The following is an 18,390-nucleotide window of genomic DNA, read 5'->3' as shown; positions in this document are numbered from 1 at the left end:
CCATATGTGACAGTGCACCTCAAAACGAACATAAAGTCGCACACACTGATTTTGCGTGAGGACTGAAAATAAGTGAAATGGGTCAACCTAGCCGAACTTGACTTTTTCATATTTTCTGAAAGAGCGGGTCTTCTTTTATATTATGCTAAAATTTGGTATCATAAAACGGGCAGGAAAGTGTGTTTTTTAGCAGTTTATCTCGAACATTTTTGGTAGAATAGTGTGATTAGATGTGTCTTTAGAATCCCTTTTTCATTTCTGAAAAACCTTGTCCACACTCTTCACTTTCAACTCTAATAACTTTTGAAAGGATAGCGCTACTGCTTTGAAAGTTGGCATTAATTATGGACAGAATGTGTTACTGAGGCATGCCTAATTTCAATTTAATCTGATAATCCCTTCATTGTTGTTACTCTGGTGGTTTACTTCCTGTTTTTTGTCCCATTCATCGCACAGCCAGCACGGTTTGGTAAAGATTAAGCGCTTGAATAGACACTGTACTTCAGAGCCTCTTTTCTCAGTTCACACTTTTCCTGAGTTTGTGCTTTCTTTCCAATATTTAGATAGGTTAGGAGAGTCCATTTGATTTGAGTTATACATCATTTTAAAGCTTAAAGTCTGCTCTTTCAAAATATGGTCTTAACTAAAAATTCATGTCTGGCGACTTTTTGTTTGTTTTGAGGTGCAGGGTCACATATAGTTTGTACCTAAAATGTTGAAATTTTCAATTTTTCATTCAAACGCAATTATGCCCGAGGCTCAAATCCTCATATACAATGTATCTAACTGATCACTATTCTGAAGTTATTCAACCTGGAATAACGTCATGTTTCATGACAGAAATATCAAATTTTCGTCACTTTTTTGTACACTATCAATGGAAAATTGTGAGGGTATGACATGGTTAGCTCACTCATTTGCATATTCATACCCACTGCACAAGAACTGGAGAAATTATCAAAACTTTAAATTTCATCCGATTTCAGTCAAATCTTTACCGTTGAACTCGTAAAGTTTTACTCTTTTTTTTATCAGACTAACTTACATTTGGACTGGATTTCCTCTTTAACACTAGTTTAGAAGCATCTAGCTTGAAACAATCAGGTTTGTAGTTTATTGAGTTTGGTTTGTGTCAGACTCCATGACCCGACCTCCCCCCCCCCCCCCCTCCCCCAGGCACACACACATACATTTTTTTCTCTCTGTATGCCTATTTTTACCTACACTGTACCATGATCAACCTTTTATCACAAATTTACTATTACTCATTCATGACAAGGTTTTAGAAGTTTTTTCAATAGAACAAAACATCTGTTAGTGATGGATGAAAAGATGACACTGTTGCACATATGACATTCTTTGCACTAGTGACCTTCTTGCACAGATAGACATACAGTGTACATGTACACTTCTTCTACTGAAGAATGGGTTACAAAGGCAATCTTTGAAGAAAATTGTATGTCCAGCCCCAGCATCTACCTAGAAAGGGGGGGGGGGGGGGGTGTCACTTTATGAACCTCTTGGATCTCCTCTGGGGTACGATGTCAAGGCAGCATTTTCTGTGCTTTTTATGTGATTATCTACAGAGGTGGATCTCAGCCTGTCAGAAGCAGAAGGAAGCTAATGACATTAGCGCGTATCTACACAGGTGATTCTCAGTGTGTGAAAAGCAGAAGGACGCTAATGACATCAGCGCTGCCTGATACTCATCTTCTCCTGCTCTTTACGCGATGCTAGAATGGCACTCATTTGTCGTGCGAACCTGAATGCCTCCACGCTGCAATCTACGACTCTCTATAGAATCATGCATTGTATAGGAAAGGGGAGAGGTTGGTCTAACATTATAACATTACAAAAGAGCGCCACGCAGTGCTGGATGTGGAATAGATATCTGTCCACAGACCAGTAAGGCAGCTCAGCACAAGAATGTCTGTTCTTTGCATAAATCTGACCCCATTGGGGCACAACAGAAAGTATCTCAAAACATTGGACGACATCAACAATGGAACGTTAAATCCTCTTGTAGACATAGAGGTAGCCAAGGTCCCTAGGCGGATTCTCAGACTGTGCCACTTTCTCATCGTTGAAAATCACCCACCTGCATGAATGATATGAAAATGATAGGATAGCACACTAATGAAGACAACTGCACTAACTCCTGGCATTACACAGATAGTGAACCGCCACAACAAAAGGATCCTAAAGTCGCTGATGGCTGAGCCGAGAAAACCAAGTTTTAAGGGCGTGGACAGTTCTGGTCGAGGTGAGGATTTAGCTTTTAACATTTTGCGAGATATTCAGAAACCACTCTATGAGATGTCTAACAGTATGCAATTCTAAGGGGGAATCAAAAGTTTATTTGATGGAAATTGGTATTGAAATGACTGAGATATCCCAAAACAAGGTGAAACAAAGATATCCTAATAAAGTTGTGGCCTGTCGCCTTTTATTATTATCATTTTTTTTTGATATCTCAGCCATTTGAAAACCAATTTTCATCAAATAAACGTTGAATCCTTCTTAGAATTACATGCTCTTTCACATTTCATAAGAGGTTTCTCATTATCTCACTTTTTTTAGAATGTTCAAAACATGAATCCCCACCTCAGCCAGTACTGTACAGTCCCTTTAAAGTTATATCATCAAAATCAGTCAAAACAATTGGATTTCTGTTTTGGGCATCACTTTGTAGTCTAATGTATCGTCTATCATCTGCTGTATTTCTCAGATAAATGATCAAAGGAAAGGCAAAAAATCAGCGTTTTTCTGGGCCATGATTTTCCGACTTTCAATGGAACAGAAATGTGTCTCAAGATTTGGATTTAGCACTGCAGCTAGACTCTGCCCCTAGCAAGGAGGGAGTGATCGTATTGGTCAGTGTGTGGTATCCTGTTTACTGATTGGTCATGCATAGACCGCTAGTGCTAAGCTTGAATGAATGTTGCTCGGAACATACCTCCTATTGTCAAGAGGTGGAAACTGTCTCGAAGGAAAACACTGAAGGCGGTTTTCTCGAAATGCTGATTTCCTACACCACTCGACATGTGTTAATAAAATCATCGATATCTCTGCAACCGAATACTTTTGAAAGAGTGAAAGAGTAAGGGAATAATATCATGACATTTTTAGAAAATTGTACTCCCCTGACTTTTGGATCCTTTTGTTGTAGCGGGTCACATTTTCATCTCTTAACAGTAAGTCCATCATCTGTCCTAGAAGTCATTTGACAAAGCACCTAAAATATCTCTTTCAGATCTAAATAATCTATAGTTGCCAACTTTAGAAAACTCTGTAAATATTTCAGATGTGTAATAATTCAAACATAATCATTTTCAGCGTTCCTTGATGTTTTGTGAGTTTTCCCATCATATAAGGGTTATGATGAGTGATACAATTGTAGTAGGATCAAACATAAATTTCAGTGAAAAGGCTTTTTTCCAAGATGCTCCATAATATGTTTTATTTTTTTCTTTCTCTCTCTCTCTCTCTCTCTTAAAAGAGAAAGAAAAAGTACCAGAAAATGTCATACTGTAAAAAGTACAGAATGACTCACCTTCCATCCTTTTTGATATGGCACACATAGTGACCACATGATGTGGATGTTCCCATGTGGCTGATGAACCCGTACAGCTCATACTCTGTAAAAACAAAAATAAAAGAAACAGAATAATGAGATAAAGTTCCACATCATCACAGTGATGCAAGATCCAAGGATACGCACTGCAAATCAGAAATTCACAGAGAGTCACTAGGGAACCGACCAGTACACGGCAATTTTGAATTTTCTTAATCGGCTTGAACGATAAACCTCAAAAAACCTTAACCACATTTTTCTGGTGCCATCCATTAGAGAAGATGGGTGGATAGCCCATATTCAGCTGCAATAGCGGGTCTTCCATGGGGTCCAGTTGGATGTAAGGGGGGACTACTTCACCGGGTTAAAAACCCTGCTCTTTGCGATGAATAAATGAAGAAGGATCTTTTATGTGCATGAGTTGTGACTCTCTCACACACGGGACCTCCATTTTATGTCCTATCCGAGGGACAGAGTGTTTTGACTCTTACTAGAGGGGATGGTATGATTACACACAACATTGCTCAGTGGGACCCAGGAATCGAATCGGGGTCCTTTGGATTGTGAGGCAGACACGCTACCAACTGAGCTAACTCATGGTCCTGGAGACATATACCGTACACTCTTGATTTGTCTGCTCATGGCATCTTGGGTTCCTGTACTCTATACTCTAGTAATCGTCTCCACATCAACCCAAGTATAGTTTGTTAAAAAAATGGAACATGAAACTAATTCTGTATAAGACGAACAGGTCCAGCCATCACATCAGCGTAATTTGTTGGCTTACTTCCACAGCCGTCACGGCATTTTGGCTCTCCCGTCTGAGCTCCATCCCCTGGCCCCGTATCCATGGGGGATTCCAGCTCCTCTGGATGGCTGAATAACCACTCTGCTGCCCTCTCTAGATTAGAGTTCTGTCAAGCAAAGATTGACGAGGACAAAAACACTAGTAACACACAAGGCAAGTGCCAAAATGTGTCTCACCCATTGGCGTAGAAGAAATTAATGTTTATCTAACTCCCAGAAGTTCATTGGCCCTGCCTATGATCTTTGACCTTGTGGTGACCTTCAACTCCCCAGGGGACATTTACCATCCAATTTTGGTCACAAACGGACATAGGGATCAAAAGTTACGAGCCATAATCGAAACGCGCCGTAAAAACTTTAACATTGGGCCCTAAAAATTTGTCGACCCGTCTGTGACCTTTAAATTTGTAATGACCTTCAACTCCCCAAGGGACATCTACCATCCAAGTTTGGTCACAAACAGATATATACATCAAAAGTTACGAGCCATAATCAAAATGTGCCATAAAAACTGAACATTGAGCCCTCAAGTTCATTGACCCCTGTCTGTGACCTTTGACCTTGAGGTGACCTTCATGTTTGATAAAATGTGTAACTTTGTATAGATACTCTTCCCTCCACGTTTGACTAAATTGAAATCCTCAGTAGAGAGTTATTCAAGTTTTTGTAGCGTTACGGACAGACAGACGGACGACGGACAGACAGACGCCACAGGCGATCCCTTAGTCTCCCCTCACCTCCAGTGGGCTCGACAAAAATTGACATCGAGATTGGATTAATACACAAATATTATTATACCAAGTATTATCAGAAATATCATTATTGCTAAAATTATCAATACTATTGATATCATAGATATCATTTTTATCATTATCATTATCTTTATAATCATTACTACCATCATCACAAATACTATTATCTTTACTCGATTCTCTACCAGTGCCATCATTTTAATTTTCTTTATATTGATGTTGATATTGATCTTTAGCTAAACCCTAAGGAAGACACAAATTGTCATTCATGTACAATCAATTACAGGCACACCAATTGTCTCAGCGACGCTCTGAAATAATCATTACTGTGGAAACAAGATATCTCCTACACAGTAGAGCAACATGTGACCGCCTAAACCTACACCTAGCTAAAACTGACAGCCATCCACCACCCTCGTCTTTCATGGCAGAGATGTTCATAGCTACTGCCAAAGAAAATATAAAACAACTGCAGGCATGGTCACACTAGCCTTCACACCGGTAAAAGATCAAAAAGTTTGGTGGGGTGGGGGAAATATCCCTGGGTTGAGCGGGAACTTTGCAGTCACACTGGCAAAAGATCGTGATCTTAGATACTTCTGTATCATATTTCTCCATTGTTTGCTGCAAATATTTTTCTGTATCAACGCCTTAGAGCTCCTTGATATAAACACTGCAAATATTTTTCTGTATATGCAAATATTTTTCTGTATCAACGCCTTAGAGCTCCTTGATATAAACACTGTATATATATATTTTTTTCTTCTTCTTCTTTCTTTCGAAACAATGATACAGTTATAGTAATTTTATCTATTTTGTAAAAAACATATCATTGTGTGTGTGCTCTATTTAAATACTGTACATTATTTTGGGTTGAACCATGATATGGGTGTGTCTGTGCGTGGTTGGAGGTGTGTGTATGTGGTTGAGTGTGTGCACGTGGATGAGTTAGTGTGCGGTACACGCGCGCGTGTATTGTGTAGTTATTTGAGTTTGTCTGAAGAATATGAGGTATTCATCAATATCATATGAGCTCCCTCGTGGAGACGTAATGAGCTCCTTTATGGAGACAATATGAGCTCCCTCGTGGAGACTTTATGAGCTCCTTTGTGGAGACAATATGAGCTCCCTCGTGGAGACGATATGAGCTCCCTCGAGGAGACTTGGTATGCATGTAATATTCTTGTTTATATCTCTTTAAGATCTATAATGTTTGTTTTATGTTATAAGTGCTGTCTGGGGCAAATTGTTTGTATAGGGCCCCATTTCTCTCTCTCTCTCTTCTTTCGATCTTTAAAATAACAACAACAACTTAGAACTTCTTGATCTTTTGCCAGTGTGACCACGGCTAATGACTTTAATACTAGATATGAATTTGTAGCAGCTGCGACTGGTAAGGTCCAATGCCAGCCCTCAACCTACCGTTTCCCTGAGTGCACGAAGGGCCTGGTCCCTGGTGAATCCCATCGCTGTGATCATGGCGACACTCTCCTCGTTCACCGGCTGGTCTGCCTTCTGCTTCTGGCCAAACTGGAGTGGCGCGGCAAAGTCTGTTTCACCAAGCAGATAAAGATTTCACAGGAACTCAACATTACTAAACGTACAAGCTTGTAAGATGAACTGGATTTAAATGGTAATGGTATTTTTATTCAGAGATGTTCTTCTGAGTAAAATACAAATTTTTAACTCTAACGGGGGGGGGGGGGGGGGGGGGAAGAGGGGGAGGTAATACAGGGTGACTCTGAATGCACTGACAGGAGGCTTACATATCGAAGAGTGAATCATGCTCATGTGGAACTTTGGACAGGCTAATTGTACATTGCACTCCATTACACAATATTTCCAATCGTATCAGGGCAATTACCCCGGGAGGACAAGTATCCCCCGGCTAAATACTGGTTTAATGATAAGATTAGAGTTAAGGTTAGGGTTTGGTTTAGGGTTAGAGTTGGGGTTAGGGTTAGGATTAGGTTCAGGATTAGGATAAGGGTTAGGGTCAGGGGAAGAGTCTGGGGTAATTGCCCAGGGGGTAATCACCCTAGACCCTTTCCAACTCATAAATTTGGACATATTCCCGCAGGTGTCCTTACCGGGATCGTTAGAATGTTCAAAGATCCAGTTCATGGCAGCTTCTGCCCCCGAGTTGTTGGTCTTGTAGACTGCTCTCCTGCACGCCTCCAGGGGAAAACCCATGTCAAGGAGCATGCTCACTATTTGTTCATCTATGAAAGGCTCTGTTGAAGTAAAGAGAGACATTTGACAGAATGATAGATACGTAGATAAATAACATGTGACAGTGCATCACAAAACGAAGTCCTACACAATGATTTTGTGTGAGGACTGAAAAGAGGTGAAATGGGTCAACCTAGCTAATCTTAACTTTTTCATATTTTCTGAAAGAGCAAGTCTTCTTCCACATTATCCTAAAATTTGGGATCATAAAACGAACAGGAAAGTGTGTTTTTTAGCAGTTTATCATGAACCCTTTTTTAAAAATAGTGTGATTAGGTGTGTCTTAGAGTCCCCTTTTCATTTCTGAAAAACCCGGTACACACTCTTCACTTTCAACTCTAATAACTTTTGAAAGGATGATGCTCACTGCTTTGAAAGTTGGCATTAATCATGGACAGAATGTGGAGATAAAGCATGTTCAATTTCAGCTTAATCTGATAATCCCTTCATTGTTGTTACTCCAGAGGTTTATATCCTGTTTTTGTCCAATTCAACGCACAGCTAGCACGGCTTGGTAAAGATTAAGCGCTTGAATAGACCCTGTGCTTCAGAGCCTCTTTTCTCAGTTCACACTTTTCCTGAGTGTGTACTTTCTTTCCAATATTTAGATAGGTTAGGAGAGTCCAGTTTATTTGAGTTATACATCATTTTAAAGCTTAGAGTCTGCTCTTAACTAAAAATCCATGTCCGTTGACTTTTTGTTGGTTTTGTGATGCAGGGTCACATATAGACAGATGGATGGACAGATGGACAGATGGACAAACAGATTGAAAGAGAGACAGTTAAATCAATTGGATTTGAAATGAGTTCTAGCAGCCTGTTACTAAACATCAGTAGAATTTTAGAATTATTTGTCAGGAAATATATAACATTCACTCATGACAAAACTTGTACATGGTACTTAATAATTTTGTTCTTTGATTTTGTTTCTAATCACCTGAATCTCATATATATGTATTGTGATCTTGTTTGATTTCCCAAGAAAAACACACAAACTTGCAAGGATATTATTGTTCACTTGCTAGGAACATTGTCAGAAATAAAAGTTGTTCCTTTTCTTTTCTTTATTTCTTTTCATTTTTGTGTGTGTCACAATGCCAATGGTATAAAAAGACAAAGCCAAGGCAAACAAATAATGTGTCCTCTTATCTAATGGAATAAATAAAAAGCATCAAAAAGTATACAATAACCCCCCTTCCCAAAAACAGCAACTCAAACATCTTCATTCAACATCAGGTGGACATATCAGAGGATGATTCATCGGGAGCTAGAAGTTGAGTCAGATAGATGAAGGTAATGTTCCATGACTAAAATGTCTCCACTTCCCACTGGTCTGGGTACACCCCATTAGCACTAACATTCAAAAGTATTGCTACTTTTTCTGTTTTAGACATAATCATCTCATTTTTTTTCTCTGAGAAGTACCTGGTTCTGAAGCGGCTGCTTCCTCCGGTAGTTCTTTCTCGTTGGGTTGCAGTCCTGACCCCCGGTACCCTGTCAGATCTAGTACGTCAGGCATGTCAACCGATACATCTACACAACCCGGAAGCAGGGGTCAACAGACAATAACACATGATGCCAATCAATGTCATACAGGCAGTAATGACTGAACTAAGACAGAACGCCAACAAGATCTTGGAAGAAATACACTATTAAATTTGATTTTAAAAATTTGATTGATAATTTGATTTAAAGAATTAATTGAAATTATTTCACAATTCTTTCCTTTGGTTGCATACACCACTTAGGAGACACAAAAGGTGCACTTTAGCAGAAGCTCACAGACAGTTGGAATGAACTTGATTATGATATTATAAAAGAAATTTACACAATATCATGAATATCACAATAAAAGCTACATGCAGTACACAATTATAAAGTAGGGTTCCTTTTTCTTTTTAAACTCTGGGTGAGAAAACAGTTCTCAAGCAAATGCTCTGATTTCATGACAACAATTCTATGTTTGAGATCAACCAAACTTAGTTTGCATCTTACCTAATTTCTTAGGCACCCAGTCATCCCCGAGCATGAATTTCTTGAGTTGAATAATGAGAAAGTCTGGAAATGAGGCTAATTTGGTTGACCTGTCAGAAGGAAAAGGAGACAGATTCAAAAGGTGGTGAGGAAATTGCTATGGTAGTTTTTCAGATCCATCAGGTTGGTATCAAGGACGGGAAGGGGAGTAGGTTGGCAGATGGGTTTAACCTATTCCCTGCAAATCTCTCAAATAACCCATAGGCTTTGTATAGGAACCATCTGGATTCACAGAATACAGTTTTGACAGATTGTGAAGAGGCATTTTTTTTTTTTTGCACGACAGGATGAAAGCTAAGGTCAAAGGTTACCATAAATAACGTACAGTACAACATACAATTTCCTTTCTCTTTTGTGCTGTGGTGACGTGATGTACAAGTTAAGGCACATTTGTATAGTACATAATACGGCAATCTAAAAATTATGTCTCAAATGAGGTGAAGGAGGGTTTTTTTTAATTTTTATTTTGAGATCATGATTTCAACACGATTATGCAGTCCTGGGCAATTCAGTTTAATACTTGGAATTGTGATGTAATCTGAAAATGTCCAAACAAAATACACCCAGAGGTTTGTCTACATATCTCTCTTTCTTTCTCTCTTTCTATCTATCCACCTTTCTGTGACTCTATCTACCTCTTTCTGCTTACCTGCTTATCTATCACTCTACCTGTCTTATCTATCTATCCATCCATCCATCCATCCATCCATCCATCCATCCATTCATCCATCCATCCATCCATCCATCCATCCATCCATCCATTCATCCATCCATCCATCCATCCATCCATCCATCCATTCATTCATTCATCCATCCATCCATCCATCCATCCATCCATTCATCCATCCATCCATCCATCCATCCATCCATCCATCCATCCATCCATTCATTCATTCATCCATCCATCCATCTATCCATCCATTCATCCATCCATCCATCCATCCATCCATCCATCCATCCATCCACCCACCCATCCATCCATCCATCCATCCATCCATCCATCCACCCACCCATCCATCCATCCATCCATCCATCCATCCATCCATCCATCCATCCATCCATCCATCCATCCATCCATCCATCCATCCATCCATCTATCTATCTATCTATCTATCTATCTAGCTCTATCCAGCTATCTAGCTACACATATCTCACACACACCCATAACCACATACAAATTGTGCAAGACAAACTTATGACAAATGATGGGAATGTCTGGCTACGCCTTAACTGACCGTCTCTTAATCTTGGAGACAGGCAACCCAAATGTAGCCATGAGACCAGCGGGCGTGTGCCCACCAGTCTACTGTTTCTCTCTGTCTCATCCTGTATCACGGAGGCTCACTGCTATGGAGTCTGTGACATGAGGACCGACAGGCTGACACACAATCTCAGATGATGAAAAGACAATCTTATCTCCGAAAGCATGCTACGCAAAGATTAATTAGACTTTTTGAGGAATGGGTATAATCTTAATCTTGATAAAAATCTTTCTATGTACGTCTACATAACAGAATACTCTGTCTACAGTTAGCATAAAGATTCTACCACAGACCACAGCACTATGCATGTATGTATAAAATACAACTTGAGACAGAAATTGCTCGAACATACACAACTGAAAGAAAATGTTATATATGGGTAAGACATGCAAGGTTAGTTTTTAAATTTCAAAATACCAGCTTTGCATTTCTTGTTAAGGTTTGACAATCAAAAGATTAAACACATCAAACCTCAACATTCTATACCAAGTCTGATTTCATCGGGACTTTCTACTGTTCTGTTGGTATGATTGTGTGTCTATCATATCTATGTAGCTATGTTATACGTGTGCTTTGTGTGTGTATGTATCGATGTAACTTGTATGCATGCAAACAAAACAAATTTCCAGAAACGGACAATAAAATCGAATTGAATTGAATTGAATTGAATTAAATTGAATGATTGAACTCTTGTATGATTGTACTCTTGTAAGATTGAACTCTTGTCAGTACAGTCAAATAAAGCATGGTTTGGAGTTGTTCCTTGAGGTGACTGATCCCACACCACACCCTCACCTGAGTGCAGTAGTCTTGGCCTTGATGGCCGAGCTGTAGAAGTCTTCCACTCGCTCCTCGGCCGTGAAGTTCTCTAGACACGACTGAAGACTGATGATGGGACGAACGATCTCCTTGGGGTCCACCCTCTCCTTCTTCGCCTCCTTCTCGGCCTTCTTGGCTTCGTATGCCGTCACCTCGGCTGAAAGGAGAGGGGAGTCAGTGAGGGCGGGCTACAGTTATCGATCCCAGTGAGTATAAAGAGAGTCTGGCCAACCCGCTTTTCGGCTCATGAGTTTTGAAGCCTGTGATTGGTCAAAACGGGTCCCGTGATCTTTGCGGAGCCATGTCGTTACCAATGTGCGCTCATACGCAGTGCCCATGGTTCACTACCCCTCATTTGGTGGGTTTTTATCATTACGTGTGAGCGTACACGCTAACCTTTAACGCGTAATACGCTGGGCAACGACATGGCGTTCAATTTAGTAGTTGGCCAGACTCTCTTTATATACGGCACTGATCGATCCTAGTGCCATCTATACATAGAGTTTGGCCAACTCAGTTTCAGTTGGTCACAGCATGGCATGCATTTCTTCGTTACATGTTTGCCTGACAAAGCATTATGCTACCATGGTGCTAAACACCGCAGCAGAGTTGGCCACACTCTTTGTATAGACGGCACTGATCAATCCCAATTTCAGAAAGCTACTATCACAAAAAAGTTCTAATTCCTAATTTCTAAGAAGAATATCAACAACAATGAAAATAACTTGTAAATGAACAAAAACCAAAGGAAAACAGTAATGCCTGTTTTAATATCATGCGGGACAAAAAAGATTATTAGGATAAAAAACATACAAACAACAAAGACAATATTACACCCAATACATAATGTCAATCAAAATCTTATGAAATCATATGCATTTATATCTTTGTCATAATTTTGTGTGCAACTGTTTCAGCCTTTCTTTTGTGTTTACCGGTAGTCAATGAAAGACAATATTCTCTGTGACCCATACTCAATAGTAATCCTAATCATATTGTGTTGCTACATGCTTGTGTACTGACTTGTTTAAACTTACAATCTGAGCAGTCAAATTCACTTTCTGCACACTTTGCGACTTCACTTTATACACATTCCGATGATGTATGTCATAAGCAGCTTACTTTAATACTTTGTTAATTGTCCAGGGCCCCGTTATATAAAAAGATATAATCTATTATAAATTCCCTTACCACACATCAGGCTGCCATAGACTTACAATAGAAATCAACTATATAATCAATTATAACCCTTCATAAAACAGGGCCCAGAGATAATAGAGATTATGCAATGTTAATTTTTTACAGGCAAATTTGATGTCATCATAATATACAAGATACTCTATGCATTAGTAGCCATATCTATGAAAATTGTATTCATAATATTGAAAAGCATACCACTTCTCATGCACGAACATGGGAAATTTGGTGTGATGGGGTCACTTTCTAAACCCACCTAGATTCGTGGCAGCCTCCAGGGGGACGGGTAGAGCCAGGAGGTAATCCTTTCTCTTCTTGTAGGAGACCTGACCGGACTGCGAACACTGGACGCGCTCCTCCATTTCAAACTGAACACTGTCGCAAGGGTTCTCCTGCCCTCTACTGTTTCTCTTGAGAGAGGAAAACCAGGAGATCCCATTCAGAATCAAAACACAAACCAAATTTTCCTCCCTCCCCCTCCCAGTTTTGTTTGCCAGGTGATGCGAGGAGATTTTTCTTCCACTGTTTCCGGTGGTTAAAGTGAGGTAATGCGAGGAACAATTTGCGGTAGAAACAGAGAGAGTAACAGAATTTGTGATATGCTGGAAGTCTCAAATTCTTACCAGAAGATTCAGCACTTTCTTAAATTGATAATTATTTAATTGATCCTAGTTCATTGCATTTTGCAAGTTCCCTTGCTCTACCCTCCATTACTGTGTATTTCATTGCACAGTAGAAACAGTTCAGGTAGTGGTAAAATACAATGTATGAGGTGAGGCAGCCTATGCTGGTGTCAAGGTTACAATAAGGGTCCAATAAAAATACAATGTACACTCCATGTTGATAAGCCGTAACAGATATGTATCCTTTGAAATGGTGGGCTCCAAGTTGGATTTTGCACAGACAGCATAGATCTTCCTTACCTCAATTATGCTGAAGAGATGTAGTAGAAACTCCTGAGCGTCCTGTTGTCTGTTGGTGGCGAACTCTGGGTGACCCCTTCCCACGAGGCTCTTGAACATCCTGGGGGCAATGCCCTTTTGACCCTAGGTCAACACAATCACAAACACTAGCACCCAGAGGAACTCAATGATAGAAGTTAAACACAACTTATCCTTAGTATTGACATCAGGATGTTTTTAACCCTATCAAAGTTACAAGCCACATTTATCATGCATTACAGCATTAGCATTTTTTGAGAAATTGATCATGAGAGAATTAACCCTAAACAGGTCGGGCATTTTTGGCTACGCCAAATCGGGGGGGGGGGGGGGGGGTTGATTCCACCCCCCCCCCATCTTGACCATCAGTGGTGCGATCGCGATGAAATTTGGCACACGCGACACCCATGTTGTAATCTACAAGATCATGTCTTAAAACTTTTTTGATTATCAATTTCTAAGTGTGAAATGGGTCTCACCTTGGGCACTGTCTGGTCCCCACCCTCTTCAGTCTTTGGCTCTCTTGAGTATTCCCCTGATATCAAGGCAAAGCCAAGCTTGGCCCTGAAGGCAATTCACACAAGAAAACAAAGTTCACTAGAGAATGCATTAAAACACCAGATTATCAAAAGACAACAGAAACATATAATTTCTGTAAAAATAAACCATACTGCATCTCCTGTGCCTAAATGGCCTTGAAATCAGTGCATGCAAAAGTAAATGTACTAATTTATAGAAAAAGGCAGACTTATACCCCTGTACATACAACTTGTCAAACATAAGGACACAGCATATTCATACAGCATAAAATGCTACATGGCTTCTTAAAAATGTGATAGTGTGGGGAGACATGGGTGGCCTGATTAAATCATAATTCGCTGCCCACCAAGGTACATTTCAAAACCACAAATAGTGCCAATCAGCAAATATGTGCATTGAAGCGTGTGTTCATTGCCAACAATCAACTCCAGTTGAGATTCTTTGGCTGTGTGTGTACAATACTTACAAAGAGATCAGGGATAACACACCCCGTGTTCACATTGGCCCCGCGACGTGGGGAAAGTCCTGAGCTGTAAGACTTTCTCGTCCAAAACCATAATGTGAACGCTCGCTGGGACTTGTCCCCTCGTCCCCGCCAAGCAAGTCGGGTACGGGGACAAGATTTGGAGGGGAGAGTGACCTTGGGGCGAAATTGATAGCATCCAGCTGTTGTCATCAAATGTGCGCATGCGCTATGCCTGGTTTCAAGTGGCAGAGCTCGCCCCAAGCCCCAATTGCCCCTACAGCTCGGGGACAGATGAGATAGCAGTGTGGACGGTCAGTCGTTAAAAAGATAAGATCTCTTGTGGCTGTCCCCGTGTTGCGGGGACTAATGTGAACGCGGGGACACTGTACACAATTCTTTACAGGGATTCTCAAATACATCCGAGCCCAATCTGCTTTCCCACTCCATGGAATCAAAATCACCACACTACCCGGGGGGGCATTTCATGAAGGAACTTGTCGGATAAAATGTCCGACAAGTCAATTATATCCGACAAGTTCAGAGAAATCAGCCAATCAGACTAAAGAATTTCTCAAAACTTGTTGGATAAAAGAGACTTGTCAGATATTTTATCCGACAAGTTCCTTCATGAAATGCCCAACATGTCTTCAAAAGATTTCAGAACATAATGCCTCCGGCGACACTTCGGTGGCGGAGGCATAAAAAGAAGAAGAAGAAAAAAAAAAGAAGAAGATATTAAGTATCTAGGTTGTCGAGACAGAGAGCTTGGACGGATATTGCTGCTTCGAACAGAGATTTCACAACTTGTCGCAGGTAAAAAAAGACGAACCTAATTCACGTTTAACTTACATTTGTGTGTTGAAGTCACCGGTTGGATCTCTGGTAGAAGCTCCCGATGCAAATATTTGTTCTGATGCTGCTGCGTACCTGGAAGGAGCAAGATATCCAAAACACTGAGTATTTCAAGCGACTTGTCTAAGTTTTCAGGAATCAGGACTTCCTGATAATTCCTAGGTGGTTAAATTCATGATCGTGGAGTAGTTACTGAATGGAGAAATGCATGCATGCACTTCACATTCATGTTGGGATCAGAGTCACTTTTTTGCCTGTCTTTAAAGGACAAGTTCACCTTTACAGACATGTGGATTGAGTGAATGCAGCAATATTAGTAGAACACATCATTGAGAGTTTGAGGAAAATCCGACAATCCGTTCAAAAATTACGAATTTTTGAAGTTTCTGCTCACTCCAGGCTGGATGAGAAGACTACTATAGCTTGTGATGTCACATGAGTACTACGATATAAAGAAAGAATAAAGAAAATTCAACATATTTCCATTTTTCTCGCATAACAAAAGAACACTCGACTTCTCTCTTTCAGAAGGCAGGGGGAATAATACTACCCTCATCATACGTCAGTAACAAGTCGAAGAAATGTGCACTTTATTCAAAAAGTAAATTTTTGTGAAACTCTCTTTTTATTTTCCTTATATTGTTGTACGCATGTGACATAACACACTGGAGTAGTCTACTCATCCAGCAGTGACTGCACAGATACTTCAAAAATTCATAACTTTTTTACGGATTGTCTGATTTCACTCAAACTTTCACTGATGTGTTCTTCTAACATTGTTGCCTTCACTCAATCCACATGTATATGAAGGCGGACTTGTCCTTTAATGTTGTGAATAGCACCTGACTCGCAAAATACGCAAAAATTAAAACCTTGTGAAAAATCTGGCATATGTAGTACCTCATAGGGTTACCTTTTGTTTGCAAGCAATAAAAAAGATCTAATTCTTTTGCTAAACATGATGTGCCTGGATAACTATGGTGACTTTAGCAAGACAAGGCAGAACCAAATGAATCAATTTTCTCATACAGTGCATGAAATTTATGATACCAAGGTTATGTAGGGCCTACTCCATAGATTAAGCAATGATACATATGTACCAGCAAAGAGTGGCATCTTTCAAATTGATATTTTTAGTATCTTTCAAAATCCATTGAGGTAGAGGATGAGGATTAATGATGTATATCAACATTAGCATATCAGCTTGTTAGATGCAGCACATGTTTACCACTCCAGAAATGGTGCATTTTGTAATAAATTTACGGCATGCCAGAAGACAAATTGAGGCGCTTTTCACCTTTGAAACAACCCAAATCTGACAGGACTCACTGTTACAGGAATACACCAATAATGAAAAGTAAATGCACATGAAGAAGTCATGATTATCTTACCTACTGATGAAGTCTGGAACACTGAAAAGGACTTGCATCACAGAATTTAAGTAGCAGCTGCCAAAAAAAAAAAAATGAAAAGAAAATTGAGAGATGTAAATATACCATTTATGATGTGCCTGCAGAATACACATACAAATAATGATTACATCAAAGAGATGTAAATACATGTATATCTTTTATGATGTGCTTGCAGAATACACATACAAATAATGATTACATCACACAACATGTACAAAATCTATCAAGGCTGGAGAAAATGCAATGGAGATCATATCTAGCAATATATCACTGCAACTAATAGGAAGGCAACAGGGCAGAATCTCACAGTGGATCAATGCAGACTTCACAGCAAAGAGTACTGCATATGCCACTAAATTCGCATATATAATGTTTTGCCAATGGAAACTTGTCAGACAAATTCACAGGTAGTTAAAATTCGCGATCAAGAATGATGGAATGAGAGATAAACATTGTTTTAAATATCTATCCTTTTGAAGAGAAAAATTTGTGATTTCCCACCTAAGAGAGGTACCACTCATTTGTGTAATGAAAGGCAATGTTTTGGCAAGTTGATAATTTTGCATATACCTGTCGACTCACAAAATTTGCAAAAAAAAAAACAAAAAACAAACTAACAAACAAACACACAGCAAAATATTCTGTGCATGTACATAAAATATGATGGAGCAGAAGAGTACGACATGCAGGAATTTTTTCATCTGTCTGCAATTATTAGATTCTCTGTTTCTTGCGATCTAAACTAGAAATATCACTGAAGGTGATTAATACCCCCGCCCCGTGACGACAGTCTTACCCAAGGAATGATCTTTCCTTGATCTTCTGCCATTTATATGCCGTTACCATGGCAACGCAGCTTCCGACACGTCCGAAAAATATGTCTTGCACATCTTCCCACCAAGACTATTGTGTGTGCCACATTTCATAAGCTTTTGTCAAAAACTGAGGAAGTAGTTCAATCCACAAGATCTTTCCTTGATCTTCCGCCATTAATATGCCGTTACCATGGCAACGCAGCTTCCGACACGTCCAAAAAATATGTCTTGCACATCTTCCCAGAAAGACCAATGTGTGTGCCACATTTCATGAGCTTCAGTCGAATACAGAGGAAGTAGTTCAATCCGCAAGATCTTTCCTTGATCTTCTGCCATTTATATGCCGTTACCATGGCAACGCAGCTTCCGACACGTCCGAAAAATATGTCTTCCACATCTTCCCACCAAAATCAAGGTGTGTGCCACATTTCATAAGCTTTGGTCAAAAAACTGAGGAAGTAGTTAAATCCGCAAGATCTTTCCTTGATCTTCTGCCATTAATATGCCGTTACCATGGCAACGTACTTTCGGGTACTGTCAAAAAATGCGTCTTGCACATCTACAACCAAAGGCACACATCTGTACCAAGTTTCATGGAAACTGGGCAAAAACTGAGGAAGTAGTTTGCAACACAAAATTTTCCATCATTTTGGCTCATAATATGTGAGCTGTTACCATGGCAACATA

The 18,390-nt window shown here is 39.8% G+C and overlaps 1 protein-coding gene across 1 annotated transcript in view; it reads right to left on the bottom strand.

The window, feature by feature from the left end:
- Positions 1–1,927: 1,927 nt before the first annotated feature.
- Positions 1,928–18,390, bottom strand: part of LOC139744508 (ubiquitin carboxyl-terminal hydrolase 5-like) — a 33,478-nt gene continuing 17,015 nt past the window's right edge. Inside the window, exons 9-21 of the mRNA XM_071654942.1 lie at positions 16,868–16,924; positions 15,474–15,551; positions 14,098–14,182; positions 13,601–13,723; positions 12,934–13,087; positions 11,457–11,637; positions 9,361–9,449; positions 8,791–8,898; positions 7,224–7,367; positions 6,556–6,683; positions 4,362–4,488; positions 3,554–3,638; positions 1,928–2,098 (exon numbers count right to left, since the gene is read on the bottom strand). Coding sequence (XP_071511043.1) covers positions 2,011–2,098; positions 3,554–3,638; positions 4,362–4,488; positions 6,556–6,683; positions 7,224–7,367; positions 8,791–8,898; positions 9,361–9,449; positions 11,457–11,637; positions 12,934–13,087; positions 13,601–13,723; positions 14,098–14,182; positions 15,474–15,551; positions 16,868–16,924 — 1,447 coding nt within the window. The 3' untranslated portion in view covers positions 1,928–2,010. The remainder of the gene's footprint in view (positions 2,099–3,553; positions 3,639–4,361; positions 4,489–6,555; positions 6,684–7,223; positions 7,368–8,790; positions 8,899–9,360; positions 9,450–11,456; positions 11,638–12,933; positions 13,088–13,600; positions 13,724–14,097; positions 14,183–15,473; positions 15,552–16,867; positions 16,925–18,390) is intronic.

Source organism: Diadema antillarum, unplaced genomic scaffold, assembly GCF_040938485.1.
Source record: "Diadema antillarum isolate AM-2024a unplaced genomic scaffold, OU_Dant_1.0 seq00001184_RagTag, whole genome shotgun sequence".
Lineage (NCBI taxonomy): Eukaryota > Metazoa > Echinodermata > Echinoidea > Diadematoida > Diadematidae > Diadema > Diadema antillarum.
The sequence above is the reverse complement of the archived record's forward strand: the minus strand, read 5'-3'. Positions and strand labels throughout refer to the sequence as shown.